Source organism: Phyllostomus hastatus, unplaced genomic scaffold (assembly GCF_019186645.2).
Source record: "Phyllostomus hastatus isolate PE091 unplaced genomic scaffold, TTU_PhHast_1.1 phas_contig_40, whole genome shotgun sequence".
NCBI lineage: Eukaryota > Metazoa > Chordata > Mammalia > Chiroptera > Phyllostomidae > Phyllostomus > Phyllostomus hastatus.
The window spans coordinates 83,443,089-83,467,054 of NW_025333872.1; the positions used below are offsets into that span (position 1 = coordinate 83,443,089).

General features: G+C 43.7%; 1 protein-coding gene across 1 annotated transcript; it reads right to left on the bottom strand.

The window, feature by feature from the left end:
* Positions 1–7,188: 7,188 nt before the first annotated feature.
* On the bottom strand, positions 7,189–23,953 carry ADAT2 (adenosine deaminase tRNA specific 2). The gene is made up of 6 exons (XM_045842671.1): positions 23,730–23,953; positions 15,215–15,319; positions 12,536–12,686; positions 11,208–11,314; positions 8,802–8,874; positions 7,189–8,692 (listed from the first exon to the last, which is right to left on the bottom strand). Exons 1-6 carry the CDS (start codon positions 23,823–23,825, stop codon positions 8,649–8,651), a joined length of 576 nt encoding a protein of 191 aa, XP_045698627.1. The 5' UTR covers positions 23,826–23,953; the 3' UTR covers positions 7,189–8,648.
* Positions 23,954–23,966: the final 13 nt, after the last annotated feature.

Consider the following 23,966-nt stretch of genomic DNA (forward strand, 5'->3'; position numbering starts at 1 on the left):
CAACAATTTCACCAGCTGCCTTTTCCTCTCAAGAGAATATGATTAAAACATGAATCCAGCCTCTGGACTAGTCTAGCAAAAAAGTTATATAAACCCATCTCCACACAGCACAATATTTGCTCTTCACTATGCGACGTGTCCTCCCTTCTGTTTGTTATGCCTCTGCAAGAAAGTTACAGGTTCCAGAGAAGCAGATAGAAAATCTTGCCCTTTCTGCCTCACTACTGCTTGCTCCTCCTGACTTCTGAAACCTGAAAATGGGAAGTGGCACACCGAGTTCAAAATGCAGGTTTCTAAGTGAGAGGAGAGCCGGAGGACGACCTTGGGTGTCCGAGTCGCCCGACCTTGTCTGCCTAGAGCCGCCTGGCAACGGTGGCCTTCACCAACATGCACGTAGACAGGGGCCCTGCTCAGTCAGCCAGGACAGCCTTCTCGGGCTGGTGCTAATTCACCGTTTTGTCCTGTTGACTGGAAAGCATCCAGATCTCAGATCCATCACTCAGCAGGCATTTACTGAAACCGCCCCTGGGCCTAGCATGGGGCTCAGTCCTGGCTTTGGAGGAGCTTACAATCTAATTACTATAATTAGAGGCCGATTGAGTGTTAAACTGTGTGACACTAAGTAAGCGTTTAAAGAAAACGATCACTGTGGGCTAGAGTAGTTGGAAAACATTTCATGGAGATTGCAGGACTTTGAAGGGAAGAGCAAGATAACGCTAGAGGTTAATGATGTTGACGAAACGTGCTGAGAACGAGAGAGCACTGTGCTGAGTGTGGAGCTGGCCTGGGGAGGACGCCCACAAAGGAAGGCAGAGGCCGGGCACCCCTTGGCACCCCACTAGGGTAGCGACTCACTACAAATAGAGTGTTTCCTCTCAGGTCAAGAAGTAATTTCATCTTTCCTGAAATTGCTTAGGGTTTGAATCAGGATGGTGACATCCTTAACTTACTTAGGCCTCCAATACAGAAGTGCCACGGAAAGAAATGACCTCCTATCAATGCCAGCACAGGCTAGATTAGAAGCTGAGAGCGCTTCATGGGAAATGAGGATCACCTGGTGGCGTGATGGGTCTTCTTCCAAAGGGCATAGTAGCCGGAAAGATCACTCGAAATTCCTTCTACGGTGAGGATTAGTGTGATCAGTGGAATTCACGTCCATGAATTTTTATAAGTCATACTGTAGATTTCTAAGTCATTAATGAAAATAGCAACACTTTGCTTTATTATTCCCCCTTAGCTATTAACATTTTGTTGTTGTTGTTGAACTATGAGCATTTCGGGACGAAACTGTCTCTGGAGGACGTTCGGTTTTCTGCAGCTCTGCCCGTGATTAATGACAGAACAGGTGGGCCGAGGGGAGTCATGCCCAACACGGCAACCTTGACTTTCCCAGCGAAAAGCTGACAAGACCCATTTTCTTCCTCGTGTTCGGCTAGGCTGCCAACTGGCTTAGTGAGTGCCATGGGTTACTTCTGAACTCTTATCTCCCAATTCTTATGTCAACCTGAAGGTACCTCTAGCTCCCTCTTGGGAGGATTTTTTTTTAAGGGAGGGAGAGCAATCTTACGTCACTCCAAGTGCCATTTGCAGATCAGGTTTTCCAGAAGACGGACAGGGGCCTTGCTTAAACTAGTGTTGCTGAGTAGTTAGTTCATCTGCACGCCAACCAGGGGCCTGACAGCAGGGCCTTCTGTGGGCGCTGGGGGCCAGTCAAAGGAGGCGTGATGATTACTCAGTGCTGAGCTCTGAGTAACCCGGTCCACTGTTCTCTCTCTAAAGACACTAACTGGGGCCTGGAATTCACCCCTGGCTCCCACAAACATCCATCCTCGGTTGTTTACGGCCCTATGGGAAGTTCCCAGATAGGGTACAGGCCGCAGGCTCAGAAACGCCGGAAACCGAGTTTGCTGTGCTGACCCCGTGCTAGCACTCTTCCAGACCAGCAGCTCCAGCGCTCTGCAGCAAACATTCTCGATGAGTGATGTGTGCCTGTGTGGGCACATGCCCACGGGCGTTCCCAGGATCACGCACAGCTCGCTGAGTGCTGGCTGTACAACCTCACCCCTTCTCCAAAACAGGAAAGTATGGCAGAATATTAGAAGACAGGCAGCGTCATGGGGAAAGACTTGAATCTACTTGAAGGTATGCTTTGAACAAAAAGAAATAATTCATAGATGTCAGCAAGTTATGAAGGAAAAAATGAATTGAAGCATTTCAGAGTTGCAACGCTATATTGAGAACGGCTGCCTTTGACACCAAGCTGCATCGATGCCACACAAATGAACTGCAAGTGGTTGGTCTCGAGGACGACCCCAAAGGGCTGTCTGCCAAGCAGGGCAGGTGCCATGATGCTGCCCTGTCTCCTGGGGAAGGGACCAACACCTCTAACTGTGCGGAGGGACCGCCTGCCTGAATTCAAACCCTAGCTTCACACTTGTTGCTGTCTTCACTGGGGCTGTTCCCAAATGTTCCAGTCCTCCTCCCTCTGGGGTAGATGGTGGATTACATTCCCTGCCACCTTAAAGGTGGGCGTGGCTCTGTGACTTACTTTAACTCTTTGGTGAGCAGAAGTGATGCCATTTCTGGGCAAAAGTCAGCAAGCCTTCTTGACTCCAATGGTCCAGCAGTATAGAAATCACCGAGAAGCTTGCTAAAAATGCAGAATCTCAGGCCCATCCCAGGCATCCCGAATCATAATACGCATTTAATAAGTTCCCCGGGCAGTTCACATTCAAGTCTGTGACACTCTGTTCTAGACCTAGAGCATTATCCGCCACCTCTCTTCTCCCTCCTCCAAGACTGGTGATGCCCCAGATGGGTGTGCCTAGCCCACGCCCTGGCCCGACTGACACGGACAAGAAGTAAAGCATAAGAGAGCTAAACCTCTATTCTAAGTCACTAAAGCATGAGGATTTTTTACCTTGCAATGACCCAGCCCATTCTGACATGATCACTTAATACTCAGTGACCCTGGGCAAGGTATTTAATCTCCCTGTGCCTCAGTTTCCTTGGTATAAAATGGAAATAATAATAGTACTGGCTAAAAGGGTTGTTATGAGGATTAATGAGGTAATACATGAATAGAGACTGACACCTAGTAATTTCTAGGTAAATACTGGCTTCTAATATTGACACACCCCACCCCCTCCGCTCAAATTCCAGTCCGCTTACCTCAGTGACGGGAGTGTCACAGCCTTGGTCCCTGGCAGTGCCCCACCCCAAACCATGCACACTCCAGAAACCCATGAAATCACACATCAGAAAGGGAATGAAAAATTACTCCTTCTCAGGAAGAAGTTGGGGATCTCAACTACGGTAACTCGGCCCGAGCATTTGTCATCCGTGGCTTGCCATCACTGTCCTTCTCCTGCTCTGTGACTGCATATGCTGATGCTCACCCTCTTGCTTATGTCCCCAAACCCCACGTGCCTCTCAGGGCACAGCTGGCGTCTGTCCTCCAAGGAGTCTCCCTCAAGTACTTCTTTGCTATGCAACTGAGAATTTGGGCATAGTATTTGTTTATTAAACATACTTGGTCCTGAACTCAATGCAGGGTGAAAAAAAAATAATAATAACAAAACACCTAATAGATGTTTCTTCTTTGTCTTTTCTTCAAATTTCAGTGTGCATGATTCCAGCACCAAAGTACCGGAACTGCTTCAGTCCTGGTTTTGACCAGGAGCCCAACAGTCCAATAGATTTTTGACATTATGGCAACTGTTCTTAAAAATTATAAGTACACGATAACATTTTAAACATGATGATTTTAAATAATATGTATTGCTTATTCTAACCACCCCCTGAACACGATAAATTATTTTTATAAGGCAACAAAATATTGTAAGGCAGAATAACTATGTCAGTGTCTTGGACCTCTCTTTCATATTTTTAACAGACTTAAAAAAATCATGGTACCAAAGCCATTCACCACAGCTGCACAATGAGCTACGTTATCCAGTTGCAAAGTCACAGAGCTTGAACAAGTGCCTCAGAGATCACACCTCACGGTTTTACACTCTCTAGGCCGGGGGTCAGCCGACCTTCTCTTCGAGGGCCGGACACAAGGTATTTAGGCTTTGGGAGCCGCAGGCAAGTCTCTGTCACGGCCACTGCGCTCCGCCACTGCAGGGCAGACAGGCCCAGATGATGGAAGAACAAGTGGGTGTGGCTGCCTCCAAAAATCCTTAATTTATGGACTCTGCAGTTTGAATTTCATTTCATGTTCACAGGTCACTAAATTCTTTTGACTTTTTTCAAACATGTAAAAAACATAAAAACCATGTTCGACTTGTGAGCGGTACCAAAAATAGGCAGCAGACTGGGTTTGGCCCATGGGCCATCCTTGGCCAAGTCCTGCTCTAGGCTCCCAAGTTCATGCTCCTTCAACCACACCACGAAGTCTTTAGACCCATATTCACTAAAACACCAGGTAAGAAGTAATCCCGTGAGCCTGTTTTTATTAGCTCTTCTTGAAAAAGTTTAGGATCCTAAGGATGTCAAACTTTCACCAGAACTTACACCCATAAAAATAACGTCACCCATCACTCCTTTCCTCACCACATGCAATTAACAGTTACAGAGCAAGAAAATAGTTGGCAGCTGCCTTCATGGATGAAGTCAACAGAGTCTCGTTCCTTTGCCAAAAGGCAGGGAAACCAGTTCTTGGTGCCTCTTCCCCAGCTGTTGCAGGAGGACTGGGACGGACACGCTTTGGCGTCAACAGTGGATTTTAACTGGGAACCTCACTACTTAAAACAAGTTTTTAATAATTTTTTATAAAGAGCCTTGGCTTTTGCTATTTTTACCAACACTCATTTAAAAGTAGCAGTGCTTGAAACATTTTAAGACTAGGTGTCTCTATGGAAACCCAAGAAATCTCCTATGTTGTGGCCAAATAACTACCTACCTAGAATTATACAACCTATCGGATCACTACAGGCCATCTATGATACCAAAAACATCTTAGACCTATTTTCCCAAAACTCTGTTTTTTATCAGATATAATTAAGTCAATATAATAATCAGTTTTGTTGAGATCAAGAAAGAAAAAACTTATGTCTGAGGCTTCCTTTAAATTTTTATTAAGACATCCCTATTTAAAATATTCTCAGGGAATTTTTGGCAAACATGAAAGAGAAAGCATGCAATCAAATAGTTTAACAGTTGCTTTGAAATTTATATCATTTTCTTCCCCTCCTTTCCATCAATGTCAAATATACTTTTTTAAACACAGCTGTTCCTCACCCCAAACTACTTATTTGTTGGAAAGAGAAAATACAATAATTGATAGTGTAGATATCAGAGAACACCTTCACCAGGCGACCAAAGTTACCATCACTATTGAGGGAAGACGGCTTTTGGGCACCTCCAGAAGTGACACAGTGAGAACACAGCATCACTTAAAATACATAACGTGAATCTAATCATGAGAAAATTTGGAAGGAAGGAAGGGAGGGAAGGAGGGAGGGAAGGAAGGAGGGAGAGGGGGAAGGAAGCAAAGTTGAAGGGGAGGGTAGGAGGACTGTATGATTTTTAAAATGTCATAGACAACAAAGAGAGGCCATGGGCATGTTATAGACTAAAAGCAGCTAAAGATACATGACAATTAAATGTGATATCTGACCAGAATGGATTTACTATGGCAGGGGTAGGGCAGGGGAAATTCTCTAAAGGACATTATGAGGTCACTGACAAAACTGGAATACAAATGGCATACTAAATAACAGTAACGTGTTAACATTAAATTTACTAACATCAGTAACTATACTGTGATTATATGAGACTACCCCTATGTTTAGGAAATACTGAAACATTCAGTGTAAAGGACCATGATATACATGCATGTAACTTTCTATCAAATGGTTCAGAAAAATTATATATGAATAGAGGAAGAGAATAGAGAGCATAAAGAGAGCAAGAAAAGTTGTTAACAATAGGTTTGAAGAATAAGGGATACATGGGTATTTTTCTGTAAGTTTTCAATTATTTCCAAATAGAGAGTTTAAGGAAAAATTAACAGTTCTTGCCTACTTTGGAGTTCTTGGCCGTCTAATTTCTCTCCATGATATTCCAAATACAACACAGGAAGAGATGCTTGCGCCAAGAAAAAAGAAAATGCAAAGATATTTTAACATGTCTTTTATCAGTGATTGAAGCCTGCCAAAGCATTACATACCGCCCATTCTCAGCAGGGTCCATTGCAAAAACCAGTGAACACCAGATACTCCAGTGACTTACATGCCATCCCTTCCCAATAGCTTCTCTCAACAGGGTAGAGATGCTCAAACCTTTTTGCATCCCACAACTTCCCGAATTGTCTTGTACACAGAGCAAGTCTCTCTTCTAGTCTCTTCAACAGGCGCTAACTGTACTTATCAACTGGAGTCAGTGTTCTGAATGGGAGCATCCTAATATTTTAAGCCACATTTAAGTAGCTGGAGAATACGGTACTCACAAAGCAGCACCTCATCAGACACCCACGACTCCTAACCACCACCTTGGAAACGGTGTCAGAGTCTCGCAGCCTTGAAACTGTCAGAATCCCACAGCCTTAATGTCTGTGACTCTGTAATGATCCTGTTATGGCACTGGAGGTGCCGACCTTCAATCTGCAACACACCGTCTAAACCAATTCCACACCCTGCCCCCGCCACAAAGTAAAAAAGGAAACCGTGCCTAAGACCAAAAATTTAGGAGACTTTTCCATAAGTCAATCACTAGATAATCAAAAAGATCATAACCAAAATTAAAATTTTCAGTCAAGCTTGGGAATTAGGAAATACCGATTCTCCAAAACACAGCATAGACAGAGCATATGTACCTTAGTAAGTCTTTTCTATCCTTCCCTGTTTATTGTTTTATTATTTTCTAGATCCTTTCAGTAGTCACTATCTCTGGGGTAAAATAACCGTATGCGACTTTTGGCTTTTCATCCTAAATATTCTCATCACTCATTTTTCCTCAAATTTCAATCAATAATTTTATTTAACCCATGTTTACTAAGAACCTACTTGACATCAGAGGCTTGGCCAGACATACTGGGTGGTGCTCTCTAGAGGAAAGAGTCCAGGCATCTTTGTCTACAAATAACCCCCCAGAAAATGACATGAGGACAACATGCACAATGGAGTCCGCCTGCAGAAAACCACAAGGAGCCAGAAATGAATTATGCCCAACTGCAAACAGGAATCAAGTAGTCAAAGCACTAAAATTTAATGAGAGGATAATTTTCAAAGCAGGTGAAATTGAAGAGAAGTTACATGTAACATCATTATAGATTTAAAATCATGCCTATTCTTCTCCATAAAATTCAAATGCAGTTAAAAACACACACATACAAAATCAAGCAATTATAAATCCTCCGAAGCATGTAACTGTGATTAGCTGCTACTCTCAGCAATATAAAAATACTTTCACCACAATTACATTCCAGCCTGTAATGTAATTCAAAACAAACAAGTCAGAGACATCGCTCAAATTGCAGAACCAACAAATACAGATGCTTTGCATCAAGGAAATGAATCTAGTGAAGAAATGCAGCTGAGGAGCTTCGGTCCAGGACCAGGAGCGGGGCTTCTGGTGGAACGGCGAGGCCCCCTTCTGGGCGGACGGACGCGGTGCACCGCAGCCCGGCTCTTCAAAGCTGCCCTTCAAGCCGCACCAGCCTTACCGTAGTCAGCCCGCGAGAGTATCTGGGAGTTCCTGCTGCGCCACCCTGTCCAGGGCTGTGTTCATGTTTCACCACTTTAGATTTTCAAATTCTAAATCTGGGTTTTTATAAAGAGAAAGAACTGTATTCTATTTCAGACCAAACTGACCATGCTATTTAATTGTGCAACCAGCAGACTCACCACCAGTGGCCTGCCCGTTCTTTTTGCCATAATCTATGTCACCCCCTAACATGCTGTTCTGATTGTTACCCATCTCCCTGCTCCACCAGGGCCAGATTCTGTTTTGTTCCCTGATTCACAGTGCAGTTGCTCAGGGACAAAGAAGGACTTGTCCCATTTGTGCTTTTTATCTTTTATTTTTAAGACTATCCATCTCCCAAAAAGGCACAAATAAGGTTTTAGCACTTGTTTTACCATAGGCGTTTATTCTAAGTGTTTTTATAAAGGTAAAAAGTCTGTTCTGAGGACTTTACAATCCTGGTCTGCATGTACACAACTCATGTACAATGTCCAAGGGAAGTCGCGGGCCCCCAGCACCCTGGGAGAGCGTAGAGGCTGCAAGGAAGGAAGACTCGCTTCCGAAATGCCGGGCGCGGACTCAGTGTCCACAGCAGCGCCCCCGTCCGGACACGCCAGTAACTGAGTCTGGATGCTCACTCCTCACAGCACTCCCCAGGACTGGGCATGACCCTTTGGCAGGAAGTGCACTGCACTGCTTACTGATTTCTGTCGCCTCAATCTTTAATTTTTCCCTTTTCAAAATAGTCTTTCAGCTCACGGAAACACTAGTTGTAGTAGTAGTTGATTACAATTGTCAGACTTTTTAAAAGTGCTAAGTTGTTCCTTTAACAGGAAATGATGAAAGATCCTTTTCCCATGGGTTAAGGACAATATATAACACATGATTTGATGAGGTCGCCAGCTTTCAGTACATGAATTTCATCCAGTGGCATTCATTAGTCCTTCATTAGGTCAAGTTCAGGATTTCTGACATTCCTTTTTTCGAACCTTTGATTTGGGTGCTGCGAAAAGAAGGGGGGAGAAAAGAAAATGAGGTCAGCCCCAGTCAGACTCTCTTCACACTGATTTGTTTCAGGTGGGGGACGTTGTACACAGCAGGGGAAAACTGACCGTTTGGATTTTCTTGTTTGTAGAAGTTCTTTAACATTTCCACTGCTTCCTCGGCCCGGTAGCCAGGAATGCACTGATGAAACGAGAAAGTTGAGAATGAACATAAGCCTATGAAAATATGTGCCGTAACCCATAAAAAAGCAATATACACATAATTATGTAAACATCTTTCAGATGTTGATACACTCTGCAGCTATTAGTAACATGAGAAGCATATTTCCAAAAGAATAGCTGGGTGGTGGCCTGTCAAACTCTACTCCCAGTCAACTATTAGTTCTCCAGTAGCAGCTATCAAAGCTACTAGCTATGTGATCTTGGGTAAGATTCTTAAACTCTTTATGCCTCAGTTTCCTCACATGTAAAATGTAGGGAATTAAAGCAATTAATCCAGAAGGATTTTGTGAGGGTTAAATAAAAATAAATAAAGTAACACCTGTTAAGCACCCGGTACATCTAAGTGCTCATTGTGCATTAGCTACTTGTATCTGCTCTCCTTTACTGGTGGCCCATTAAATGTTTGATGCTGTACATCTATGGCTGGCCACAGCTAAAAGTGAACAGCAAAAAGGGGTTTTTACATTTTTAAAGGGTTGTTAAAAAAAAGAATATGTGACAGGGACATAAATGGCTTTCAAAGGCTAAAATTTTTACCATCTGGCTCTTACGAAAAAAAATTGTCAACCCTTACTTACTATAGAGGATTTTTTTAAGTGTTCAGTTTATTCTATCTTTGGTATCTAATTTGGGAGAAGAGAACAACATGTGAAAGAATAAGAAGTTGTGATAACAGTAAGGACTTGAAACTTGAACTTGCTTTAATGACAGAGGGTATTTAAAGAGGCTGAACAGAGCACATCAGGGAAAGAGTAAGAATAAACATGGGTCGCATGTGAGGCAACCAGCTGGTGGGGGTAGAGGTATTAAGGGAGTACAAGGAAAAAATTAAAGCAATAAAACAAGGTCAAAATACAGAGCACTTGGAAGGCTCACCACAGGAGTTTGGACTTGCTACATTGCACCCTTCTGAGGGGGCATGAAAAGCTCCAATGAGCAGAGGTTTCAGGGGGGCGCATGTGGACGCAGCAAGCAGGAGAGGGAGGACTGGCAGGCACGGTCCGCTGCTCAGAAGGAGCCTTCTCCTGCGCCTGCAGTCAGCTCTGGCCTGAGCCTACGGAGGCTACATAAACCTTCCCTATCAAAACAAATAAGAGTTCAACGTTTTTAAATTCCACATATAAGTGAGATCATGTGGTATTTGTCTTTCTCTGTCTGACTCAGCATAATGCCCTTGAGGTCCATCCATATTTGTCTATCCAAATGGCAGGATTTCCTCCTTCTTTAAGGCTGAATAATATTCTGCATGTATGTTCACATCCTATTTTCTTTTTGGAAGCAGAGAGCAGAATGGTGGTTGCCGGGAACACAGGGGTGGCAGAAATGGGGAGACACTGGCCGAAGGCTACAAACTTCGCATCCTAAGAGGATTAAGTTCCAGGAATCAAAGACACAGCAGAGTGACTGTAGTTAACAGTGACATCCTGTATACTTGAGAGTTGCTAAGACAGTAGAGCTTAAATGTTTCAGAATAACAATGACAACAACAAAATGGCAATTATGTGAGGTGAAGGATGTGTTAACTTCGTTGTGGTAAACGTGTCACAATAAGTATGTCTATCAAAGCAAGATGTACACCATACACTTACGCAATGTCGTGTGTCAATTATATCTCAGTAAAGCTGGGGGAAAACCCAACGCCCTTCCTTCTACCCTGCTCCCAGGCAAGCTGCTACCCTGCTCATTGCTGAGAATTTTCCAGAATCGTGGTCTTCACTCTTGGGCCTCTCATTTCCTCCTCAGCCCCATTTTCCCTGGCTTGTGCTCCCAGGACTTCACTGAAACCATCCTCTCGGGTATCAAAGGCAGAAAAAAATATAATGAAAATACAGGTATTGAGTGCTATACACCAAAAATAGCAATCAAGCAAAATTACTGAATGTGTGCAAAAATGTTGTGTTTACAGTCAATGGCATCTACCTTCACCGGCAGAGGCCAAGCGTCCCACAAACTCAGGGCAGCGCAGAGCTGGGGACTGCTTACCGGGAGCACGCTGATAGCGGCCAGGCCTTCAGACACACCTGGAGGCCTGGATGAAGCTTGTCCGAAGACACCTTGGAAGGCTGGGGACTCGCCTTCAGCAGAGCTTCTCTTCTCTCCGAGCCAGGCGCTCACCTGGAAGTGACCGCCTGCCCCTAACACTGAAGCGCAAACGAACTGGACCAGTAGTGCTGGGAGCCTGTCTGGTTGGAGCATGGCTCCTGGTACACCCACCACACACTTACCATTCGCAAGCCCGTGACGAGATCAAGGCAATCAGAAAGAAGGAAAAGGTGTGACAGTTCACGTTACCTGAAATGACCTCCCAGTGTTTGGTAAGTCAGCAGAGGCGATATCTAGAACCGAGCCACAGCCACCAAAACGTTCGTTCTGACAGCCATATACAACCAGCGGGATTCATGAGAGAGAGTTAAGGTTCTACAGAGAACGTGCAGTTCAGGACACAAGCAGAACTTACACCAGCCATCCCAGGGAGGAAAGCTCATACTACTCTTTAAAACGATTAAGTGCAGGCTTCAGCTCGAAAGTAATACAATCCAGTTACACAAAAGAGGTTTGAAGGATTTAGAAATTAATATCCCACCACCGTAAGTATATTGAAAACTAAATAGGCAGCTGGTAAATGTTTACAGTTTTGGTGTTCTCTCCGGTTTCTCCTAAATCAGTTTTCTTGGGATCATTAGAGGATTGTAGCCAGAAAAGAGGCAAGAATTTCATCCAGAGATTTTCACCTTTTAAAATCACCATATTGCTCCCTGTTCTCCCCTCAAATAAAAGATAACCTGTGCCCCTTTACAAAAAGGACTGCAGCCGAGTCACTCCGAAAGGCAGGGTGGGGAGGCAATGCTGCTGACCAGAGCTGCCCTCTCGATACAGTAGAGACTGTACCTTTTCTCACACTCACATCCCTCTGCGTTATCTTTAAAGTGACCAGATGATTCACACATACACAGTAAAATAAGTAGATAGAAATATGCAAGGATGAAACTGAATTTTTAAATTATTAAATAGTGTGTTAAAATCTTAAGAGACCAGCTGGCAGCGCTCAGCAGTTGAGTCGCTCCGTGACGGACACGCCTCGGGGAGCCGCCGCTCCGCCGGCGTCCCCTTCATCCAGCACGGTATCACTCACACGGGACTGGTTTTCCGCTCCGTACTGACTTCTCACTGAAAATTGTTCACACCTGTAGAAGGTCTTCATGGCAAAAATAGAGGAATAAAAACACATAAACAGAGAAAGAACATTTTTAAGTCACCAAAGTCTGTTCTCCAAAGGCAAGACTCGGGAGCGTGTTCTTCGGACCTTCCCTCGTGCTCCGTTTTCTAACCTACGTTGCCTTCGATCATGACTTCCCACTACGAAGCAGTTCAAATCAGTGCTCAGCTCCACTCTTTCTACCTTAGTTACTAGTTATATCTTTATAGATACTCTTTTAAAAAGAGGTCATTTTACTATTTAAAAATCTTTTCAAACAATGTTTGACCAACGGATGCTACAGATTATAATGTTCAGCTCCTAGAATTTGTTTCTTAGGTCTCTGTTTTCATGTATTAGGAACGGCTTATGTGCCTGGCCTCTTTCAAGTTCACAGACATGAACACGCCAGGTCCAAGGATACTCATCAGGCGCAGCGCGGCGGCGCACATGATGCAGGGCTCCACGGTGACGTACAGCACGGTGCGCTCGAACACCTCGGAGGGGCTCCTGCCGCGGCCGCGACACCACTCCAGGACCTGGTCGATGGCCACCATTTCCGCATGTCGAGTGGCCTGAAAAGAGACAGGAGCTTATCTTGACAATGTTTGTGACATGTGCCAAATACTCAAAAATAAATACAAAAAATGGGCCTACTGTTTCTGCGAGCGTTTTTAAAGAATGGAAGTTTCGGGACACACTCAGCAGCTAACAACATAACCCCTAGGTAGAGGTGCGTAACCTCACCAACGAGACATTTAATCTGAAATGCCGTCCCAATTATGCTGTATTTTTAGTTAAGTACCTAAGAATTTGAGGGACACTCTTTCAATTAAAATGCTATAGGGAAGATAGGTCTTAATTAAAAAAAAAAAAGGTAAGCCTAGCGTTTCTGAACATTTTGGGGAAAGCCTAAAATTGTGAGAAGCACGTGCTCCAGTTTCAGATGTGTTTTCAATGCTGTCGCTGACCCGACTGGAAGCACATCTATATTTAGTTTATGGGAATGTCATCACTTTCATGTTTGTGGGGATGAGATTTTATATGCTGGCAGACTTTAAACAGAAGCAGATTTTTGGTTTGGGTCTCAGATACCTCGTGCAGGCAGTAGAATACAAGAGAAATGACACAGCAGTTGGAATCAACTACATTTAAGTTCGAATCCTGACCATGGCATTACTGATTATGTGGCCTTGGGCAAGTCACATACCTTCTCTATGCCTTGGTTTACCCATATGTAAAATGGGGTACACTGGTATCTATGGCTCTTAAAGCAACCTGAATTACAGGATGTTAATGCCATCCAATGCTACATATATACTCTGTTATGTGACAATTAGTTATAATACTCATGGTCATCACATTTATCAACAAACTTATACTGAGTGTTACCTATGCACAAGCCACTGTGCTAAATTCTGTGTGGAATAAGACGCCTCTGTCTTCAACAAGTGTTAAGTCTGGCAGGGCAGCAGAAAGGCGACCTGTGACACAGGGCAGGGCATGAGAAGTGCTGGGGCAGTGGCCCAAGCACCGTGAAGGCCAGAAGGACAAACTCAGAGCTCGAAGGCACTTTAGAGAAGAGGTTCCCGAGCCTGGGGGCCGACCAGAACCAAAGGGGGAGCTTAAAAATAAGTTTGCCCAACTGGAGCGGTTTTTAAAAATCAGATTCAGAATGACTAAATCAAATCTCCCCGTTGTTCTCGATAAGTGCCTGTTGAACCGAATCATTTCAATCAGCTTCCTCTTTTATGGCTCAAGAACCAGCCTTGTTAGCATGTATTAAAGACACACAAGTTGGACAGGTGTTGGCGGTGGTGACCAGCAGGTGGGGAGTGGGTGAGGTCAGAGCCAAAAGCCCTCCCCATTTGGGATCAGATGTCTTCCTATACTGTGATTCTCAGACAATCCCCTATAGGACACAGAATGCCAACATATGAACATCCGGGTTCATTTCAAGGTAAAGAAGAAACCCAAGTCATTGGCGGTTAGATGGATGTCATTAGGACAAAGTTCTCACATTAAAGATATTGTACCACAAGACAAAATATGAATAGGGTGATACAACAATTGTCTCAAATACAAAATTCTACTCCCAAATATAAGTATCTATATATTCGCTAGTTGCTGTATTATCTCTATTACTTATCTCACAGGTATTTTGACATCCACATAATGACTTTGTGAATCTGGATTTCCACATTGCACGTGTTTCGCTAAGTCTTAGTTTTCCTTTTGGTGCATGTGATGGATGAACTTCAACATCCACGGAGCACGGGTACCAACACCGGCTTGTGCCCTGGCTCCCAAGGTCACACCACAAGACCAAAGCCTGTGTGGGGGTGTGAGGGTGATAGGCGCTCCCTGATCCACCTAGTATTTCTTATAATAATAAAATCTGACACTATATTTATCCCTACTGCGACACACCATTGTGATACAGCAGTCAAGAAGTGGTGCCTTAATTCACGAGCTCCTCAACCTAGCCACAATAAGTTAAAGTCTCACAACCTATGGCAGCGTACACACCACATGCAGGTACAGAGAGAGCAGGTAGTGGAGACTTTGTTCCACTGAACTACCTGAAATGGAAATAGCTTCTTTATACATTGTTTTACCTCCAAAGTTATAAATTGAGGGTGATTTTCCATTTGCTAGGAGCAACACATTATTCAAAGTTCCTAAGGAATGCAATATGAGTTAAACTGGTATGTTCTGTAAAGTGGAGTTTTCATATATTAGATTTGCTTCAAATGGAGATGGACTCCTTTCTCCCACACTGATGCCCCAGTGTAATAAAGTCGTCCCTTAGGTTTCACTCAAGCGCAAATGTAAAGCTGCATAAAATAGAATATTAGCTCCAAAGATTTTATGGGCTCATTCAATCTTTCTGAATTTTCCAAATTTTAAAAAGTCAACATGTGTCACTTTTATAATCAGAGAAAAAGGCATTAAAAACAAAAAAAGCAAGATGTTCAGGGAAACGACCCTTCCACTGAGACTCTCGGACTGTACAAACACCCCTGTCACCCACGGTGACAACCTCGTTCCACTCCCACCATCACTGCCCTGAGTCGCCAGTTGTCCCATTGAACGCACTCACGTTTTTGGTTTGATTGACTTCATTTCTTCCCTTGCCCACAACTTCATTGTTGTAGACCAGAAGGCAGCCGACAGGGACTTCGGTATTTTCTAGGGCTTCTCTGGCCTGAAAAACAAGTGGAAAGTCTCACACGTGATGTTCAATACTTGAAAGGATTACAGGAAAGAAACAGATGCAGCACGAGCAGTAGACACATAATTAACACTCCAACAAAGAAAGGCAACTGACCTTTCCCGGTCCTCAAACAGAGTTCAGGACTGAGCTCCTTGGTTCCCTGTGCATCCACACTAAGGGATACTCAGCAAAAAAATCCTGTTTCTAGGTCCTGAGCCCCTGATTTTTCCCCCTCATTGGAAGCAGAGGGGATCAAAAGACTAATACTGACTCTTGTTCTTAAATTGCCAGGGTCTGTGTTCCTTTTCAGAGAGAGTATATGTATTTGCAAAGAGGTAGAAGAAAAAATATTTATAAACCCTTTCTTAAAATTCTTTCCTTCTTGAAATTCTACTTGCTTAATTTGGTTTCTCTAAAAGTGACAGCAAATATCCTCCAGAGTCCCAATAACACTTAAGCGACAGAATGGAGGTGCCCCTGCACCCCCAATTCGCGTCCTAAGGGAGACATGAAAAGTGGGGAGCGCTGGAGGTGAAATAGCACCAGCACTTTGGAGGACATTGTGGAAGTTAAAAGTACACACCCATCGCCTATGGACAAATTCCACTCCTACTTATTTGAAAAGGGACTCCACAGGGTGGGGCAAAAGTAGGTTGACCATTGTGAGTATACGAAATACAGAGTTTGTTTCTGCATTATTATTTATGAACAACTGTAAACCTATTTTTGCCCCACCCTGTATGAAGAAAGAAGGAAAGAAAGAAGGAAAGAAAGAAAGAAAAAGAGAGAGAGAAAGAAAGAGAAAGAAAGAAAGAAAGAAAGAAAGAAAGAAAGAAAGAAAGAAAGAAAGAAAGAAAGAAAGAAAGAAAGAAAGAAAGAAAGAAAGAAAGAAAGAAAGAAAGAAAGAAAGAAAGAAAGAAAGAAAGAAAGAAAAGAATAGTCATAATAGCTTGATTCCTAATAGCCAGGTCTGGAAACGGCAGACGGGTCCATCAACAAAAGAACGGATAAACCCACTGCCGTCCCGGCACGCAGCGGAATACCACTCTGCAGTGAAAAGGGGCGAACGCAGACACACATCAGCCGGGCTGAACCTCACACATGCCGGGTAGGAGAAGTCAAACACGAGGCACACATACTGCATGGCTCCCCTCACGAGGAGGACTAGACTGGACAGAACGAAGCTACAGTGACAGAGGGGGATGTGAAGACCAACTGAGGCGGAAGGGACATAAAGCAACTGCCTGGGATGGAGAAGACTTTATCTCGATAAGGGCGTGGGTCGCACGGATGTTTGCATCACTCAAAATGGAAAGAACAACGCATTTCAGACCCGTGCATCTCACTGTATGTAAACTATCACTTTGTGGAAAGTATACCTCAATTGGAAAATAAGTCCAGCACAATCCCACCACCACCATCGTCGGAACGGCAACCTATTGCATCCGCAAAGCCTCCCTCTATCACCTACTGTCCATTTTTCTTCTCCTTCCGCTTTGCGAACCACAGGAGCTCCGGGGCCCAGGACCGGGAAAGAATACTTTTTCCGGGCAGATGGCCAAAGTACGCAGGTTGCATCTGTGTACATCCTGGGGCTGCCAGTGAGAAAGAATAAAAGGAGGGTGGGACCCTTGGGCTAGTGCGCACCCATTTCCATCTCACTACAGTTAAAAGAATCCCAAACCAGCCATTTGCAGAAAGGGCAGCATTTCTTGTTTCGGCAGGTCACAGGACACTTCGGAAGCCTCGATCCACGTAAGTGTAGGACATGAATACACACACCATACGGCACATGTGGTGCAAAGTTGAAGACAATGCCGAAAATGGCGCTCTTTCTCCTTCACTAGCCTCTTACTCCCGGCTCTACTTTATCTATAGTAGCGATAACGTCCTATCACAATGTTAGCATGGGTTACTGAGCAACTTCAAGCATGCTCAACGGACACTTTTCACTTGGCCGTAAGGGGACAAGGAGAGGCACACCAGTGGCAGCCAACTGTACCTCCCCTCTCTCCTCTGCAGTGGTAGGCTGGAGAGATGTAAGGTGACGGTCTCTGAAGCAGTAAGACTGCATTCCTCAGAACTGTAACACAAACTACCCAAAGGCTGATTCTATCCCAGGTCTGGAAAAAAGGTGAAAGCATGCCCAGTTTACACAAAGTTTGAAAGTCTGAAGAGTTCCAAGATTTGGTGAATACATACAAATAAATAGTGCAAACGCACCACAGGCTACTACTGAAAGGAAGCCAGGAGGGGGACTGGCAGTGGGGGAAGGTGGAGAAGCTAAGTGTGGTCACACCAAGAATGTAATTTAAAATAACCTTGGAATTACACATAACCCCAGGTACTCGTGAGAGACAGATCATGTATTTGTCCAACCAATGTTTGCTGAGGATCTTGACATAAGGAACTTGCCCTGGTGGCCCTACCTGCAACCACACAGTTGCAGGGACAGATTTGACACCAGCAGCAGAAAGCAGGGTGATGCTCTGCTGTCCGCGTTGAAGATGGAGGTGGCCATGAGCCAAGCACGGGATGTGCCTCGAGAACAGCAGTTTCCAAGTGGTGTGCTTCCAGACTGTCAACACAGGCATGCCTGGCTGTTTAGTCGGGGGGCTGACCTCTTTTCCCTTAGGTTGTCAAATTAAAAAAAAAAAAAAAAAAGACAACAGCCAACACAATAGTAGCTGTCCACTGTGAATGAATAAAAATTTTACCTTTTTTTTGTCAGATTGGCAAAAAGTGTAATACCATTTTTGGTGTGCCACAAAAATTTAGTAATTAGTTTACGTGTGCCGGGAGATTTTTTAAAAGGTTGCAAGTCCCTGCTCTACAAGCTGGAAAAGGCAAGGAAACATATCCTCCACAGCCTCCAGAGGGCGCTGTGCCCTGCTGAAACATTGATTGTGGCCCAGAGAAACTGATTCCAGGCTCCTGGCCTCCAGAACTATAACAGAAAGAAGTTGTGTTGTTTTATCCCACTAAGTTTGTGATAATTTGTTATGAAAGCCATAGGAATCTAATACCCACCACTAAGAGGAAGAAAAGACAAACTAAAACTGGAAGAAGATAATTGCAAACCACATACAGAACAAAGATCTAGTATCTAGACTAGGTAAAGAACTCTCCAAAGTTCAACAAGTTAAAAAAAGCCCAAACAAGCCCATTAGAACACGGGCAAAGTATGTTAACAGACAGTTCGCCAAAGAAGGCATAGAAATGGCAAATAAGCACATGAAAAGACGTCCACATCATTAGCCATTAGGAAAATGCAAATTAAAACCACAGTGAGACCACACTACACACCAACCAGAATGCCTAAAATGGAAAGTAAAAAAACGCCAAATGTTGACGAGGCTGTGGAGAACCAGGATCACAGGAATGTGAAATGGTACAGCCACTCTGGAAAACAGTTTGGCAGTTCCTTAAAAAGCTAAACATGCACTAAACGTATAACCGAGAAATCACACTTTTGCACATTTACTTACCCAGGAAAATAAAATCTTAGGTTCATACAATAGATCATTTCATATATAGACATGAATATTTGTAGGCGTTTCATTCAGAATAGCCAAAAACTGGAAATGACCCCAATGTCCTTCAGTGGGAATACTTCAAGGAACTGTGGCACACCTCTGCCATGGAAAAACTGCACCCCAATAAAAAGGACTGTACTATTGACTGGCTCAACAACTTGGATGGATCTCAAGGAAATTATGTTGAATTAAAACAAAAATCTTTAAAAGGTTACCTACTGGTACGGAGAACGGACTAGTGGCTGTCAGCTAGTGGCTGCCAGGGCTTAGGGTTTGGGAGGGGACAGCGGCCACAAAGGGCAGCACCAGGGAACCTGGAACAGTTCCGTTGGTAAATAAACAAACTGAACATGACACAAGGTTACGCAGAACTACACACGCACAGGCACGCACACACGAGCACACACGAAGCTGAGGAAAGCCGAATAAACTCGCAGACAGTATCAATGCCATTTTCCTGGGTTCGATACTGTACTCGTGTCATGTGAAGTGTGACCATTGGAAGAAACTGGGTGAAGGTATGTGGGCTTCCCTCTACACTTTTTTTAGCAACTTCCTGTGAATCTATAATTATTTCAAAATAAAATTTTTTTTCAAGGTGGAATAAATGAGAAGCACCTTGGAATGCAGACTGAGAGATGCCTGGTGAGGTAGGAGGAAAACTGGGAGTGTCTGGTGTTAGCAAAGACCCCAGAAAAAAACGGGCCAAGAAAGAAGAGTCAGTGAGGCAGAGGCAGTTTGGGAAGTGATGGGAATGAAAACCAGTGGCTGGAAGAGGGACTTCTCTGTAGGTTAAACGTCTAGCTTCTATTCCAACAGACTGTTATGGCTACATTGCAAGTGTTCTGATTCTGAGCTTGCAAATAATAAGAGCTTACAATTGGGAGTGGGAAGCAGTGGAGAGGGAGAGCCAGTGGGGTTGTGGGTCCTGACCTGCTCACCTGGAAGACAGTGGTCGGGGGGGCACCCTGCAGAGGCCTGGCAGCTCTCTCCACCTGGGCCTCCAGGTGGCTGGGCTTGTGCCTTTTGTGCTTGCCTATGGATTTTTTCTTTTTCCTTCCAGAAAATGTATCTCCTTTTACTGTTTCCCACTTCTCATATGCAGATTCTGAACCCTTGAAACACATGCATTTGAACTGCTAGGATCAATTGAAAAAATCCTATGAACGGATCTGTGCAGTTCAAACCCATGTTGTTCAATGGTCAACTGTATATGTATATATATGCATATATAAAAATATACATATATTTGTGCCCTGGCTAGTGTAGCTCAGTGGACTAAGCACAGGCCTGCAAACCAAAGAATCACTGGTTTGATTCCCAGTCAGGGCACATGCCTGGGTTGCAGGCCAGGTCCCCAGTTGTAGGTGCACAAGATGCAACCACACATTGATGTTTCTCTCCCTTTCTTTCTTCTTTCCTTCCCCTCTCTCTAAAAATAAATACATGAAATCTTTTTTTTTAAAGTAAAAAATATATATATTTGCTTTGCTGTTAAATTCAAAATAGACTTAATTAAGCTGAAAATAATCTTCTACCCACCCATCTCATTTTCTAATGTTCCTATCCCCTCTCCTGGCAAGTCTGATCATTGCTTTATGAATGTAAAAGAACTCGGGCAAAATGGGTCTGAAATGTGTGTAGGGAGGTTTTAACTATCTCATTTTTTAGGAGAGAGGACAAAGCTCAATTACTTTTAAAACAGCAAATTGGTCTTCCATAATTAACAAATTAGCAGCTTTCACAATTAAAGAATGAAATCTCTCTTCTTCCCAGCCCAATCACTGGCCCCTTCTTTGTCTTTAAATGCCATTTATTTTGCTCTAGTTGGGGCCTATTTTTACAGATAATGACAGATCCAGAATGGAAGAGACTGTGGTTTCTTGAAAGTCATTATGCCTATAAACTACTTCCCAGTGAGGGGTAGTAAAGTTAGGGGAGACGGGGGACAGACTGCAGTTTGCACAGACTCTTGATGACTCCCCAGATATACTTCCTATGAAAGAAAAAAAATCCAGCGAAGAAACAATTTAGCCAGATCAAGTCTTGGGTAGGAAGTAAGGACATCCAAAAGATTACACTATAACAGTTACGGTTAGTGACACTCACAAGCTCTGTTTTCCTCTGAAACTCCTCGGCCTGGCACTAAGAGCCTCCCAACTACCAGCCATCCTCCCCTCCAGCCAACAGAACCAGCCCAGCTTTTCCTTGTTCTTCTAGGTCCCTGGTTATCTGAGAATCTGATGAAAGTTGCAGGGTCTCTCACATCAAACAGGCATATGCTCATAATGTTGTTACACACAGTTTCGGGATTTATAGATCCCCTAAAACCTGGGCCCCTGGTTAGGAAGCCCTGTTCTACACAGCTGGATGGCCTCCGAACCAAAGGCAAAGTCCTTCATTTCTTGGTACTTGCCAGTTCCTCTGTGCTGATCAACCTGTCCCTTCCTTTCCACCGACCCATATCCCTTTTATCTTTTTAAAATTCAGTAAGCATCCCCAAATTGATGTAGGCTGACTCACTCAGGACTTTGTTGCCTATTATGGGATGGCACTTTATATCTATGTCTTATTTTGGACCTGGACATATTACTCACTAACTTTTTCATTAGTGCACGGCTTGATTTCACCTAGCACAATGCTGTAGTAACACCAGGCACCCAGAAAAACAACACTATAATAATAAATAATGGATTTAGTCTAGAACACTTGTTTTCTTGATAGGTAGATAAATCTAGATAGACACACACACTCAATCTTTGTTTTTTGTTAATTATAAAATAAGATATGTTCAAGGCAGAAAACCTGGGGGGTAAAAAATCCACACATCAAAAAATAAAAACACTTAGTTACTATTCTGTGGCAGAAGATTTTCAAGCTTTTTTCTATGCCTGCATATACACACCTGTAGTTTCTTTAAGTCAAATATATTTATACTATATATACATTTTAGCAGTCCACCTTTTCCACTTAGAAATAAATGCATTTCCCTATTTGGGGTAATATTTTCAGCACATGGTTTTATTGTTTAAGCTTGCACAGTGTTCCTCTGTATGAATATGTGATTCACTTAACTGGCCCCTATTGTTTGACACTCACATTATTTCAGATCCCTACTATTATAAAGGAGTGAACTTCCCTCCATATCTTCACTAATATCTCTATTACTTCCTTGTGAATTATTTCTACAACATGATTTAAAAAATAAAACTAATAATAAAATTGGACAGCACATATGTCTGGGCAATTCACAGAAGGAAAAAAAATTCAAACATCTAATTCGGAACCTCAGTACACAGTAGGTCAGGGTAATGAAAGTAAGAAGGCAGAGAGATCCGGCAGAGTGTATGCTGGAGAGCAGGGGGCAACCAAACACAGTGCATGCAGTACAGGCTGTGACGAGAACAGATGGCTGACAGAGCCTCGTCCTCACCAGCCTTCCAGATCTGGGGAATGATTTACATCTCTGTCTCCACCTGAAAATGAGGACAGTGATACCGTGTACCTCGTATGTGGAACTTACATATCATGGCCCACAGGAAACACTGTGCCTAGCACTGTGTCTAAAACCTAGTCAGAGTGCAGTGTTGTTACTTATTCTTATATTTGTTTCCAAGCCTATACCCTTAGAATTAGATGCTGTGATGATGAAAACAATAAACTTCATTATATGCTTAGTTCTTCAAAAGAAAACTGTCATGAAAAGTAGTGATTTTACAAAACAATAGTTTATTCAAAGTTCGATAACTCTGACAACAAAAAAGTTACACAGTTGTTGCTGCTCACCTGAAGCATTGCCAAATATTAGAAAGTGATCGTTTCAGAGCTCGTGGGAATAGGGGTAGCACAGAACTTTCTTATATATTGCAGATGGGATTGTGGCCATTTCAGACCAGTGCTATCCAACAGAACCTCTTGTCATATTGGAAACGTCTTTGATCTGTGCTGTCCAATATGGTAGCCACTGGTCATATGTGGCTACTTAGTACTTGAAAAGTGACTAATGTGACTGAAGAGCTGAACATTTCATTTTATTTCCTCTTAATTTAAATTTCAATAGCCACATGTGCACTCAATAAACATTTGTGCAGTGAATGAAGACATAACTATGAATTAATTAGCTATAGGAGTCCAGAGACCATTAAGGATAGGATAAATATAATCAAAAACATGTTATGGAAAAGATTTCTTTAGAGCAGCTTTAGGGAAATGTAAAACTGAAGGGCATTTCACATAAGTACATGTGTACGTGCGCCTGTATTTAGATACATACATATGCCAAGTGCACTTCTATCCCTATTAAAGAGCTCGCTGGCACACATAAGTATGGGTAAAACTTGGATTACACACAAATCTGATTAGAGCCCTCCTTACTCAACAGTCCTGACAGAGCGAGAAAAGGAAGTAAAGAACAGAAGGCAGTAGGACGGACGGACGGATGGATACATGGAAGGAAGGAAGGAAAGTAGACTCTGACTATACTGGGATTTGTTTTTACGTACTTCCTGCCAGAAACATCCTCAGCTTCCTTCCTTCCACTACAGAGGTTCAAGGGGTCATAAACACAAAAGAATGTGCTTTGGCGGGTTTGCGAGTGTGTTCTCAGTAAAGAAGGGGACGCAGCAGCTGTATAGGGGAATTGGACGCATACTTCGTGCCAGTGAAAAAGAAACAATTCCCGTATTTCCCTCCCTCCTTCCTCAGAGCTACTATGAGAATAAGCTAAATCCAGCTGTTTGCCTAAAACGTGGCGCCATCGCGATTATGAGGACGAGAAAGCAACCGGGACGTTTGCTCAAATGATCCGGCTAGGATGAGAGCCGGACAAGTGCCCACCCCCGGCATCTATCTCCCGGGCTCCTCACCATTTGCATGGCCTCCTCCATCCACTTTTCGATCTCCTCCGCTGACACACAGCACCCAACGCCGGTAGCCGGCTCGGATGCCTCCTTCGCCTCCATCCGGCACTGGGGCCCCCGCGCTCCCAGCCAGACGGAGGCGCGCTGGCCCGGAACTCGGCGTGTGCAGCCACCGTTTCCGGGGGAGTCGAACGGCGAAGCACAAGGGAGCGAATTCTGGACGGACCTGGGTGCCTGGGACCA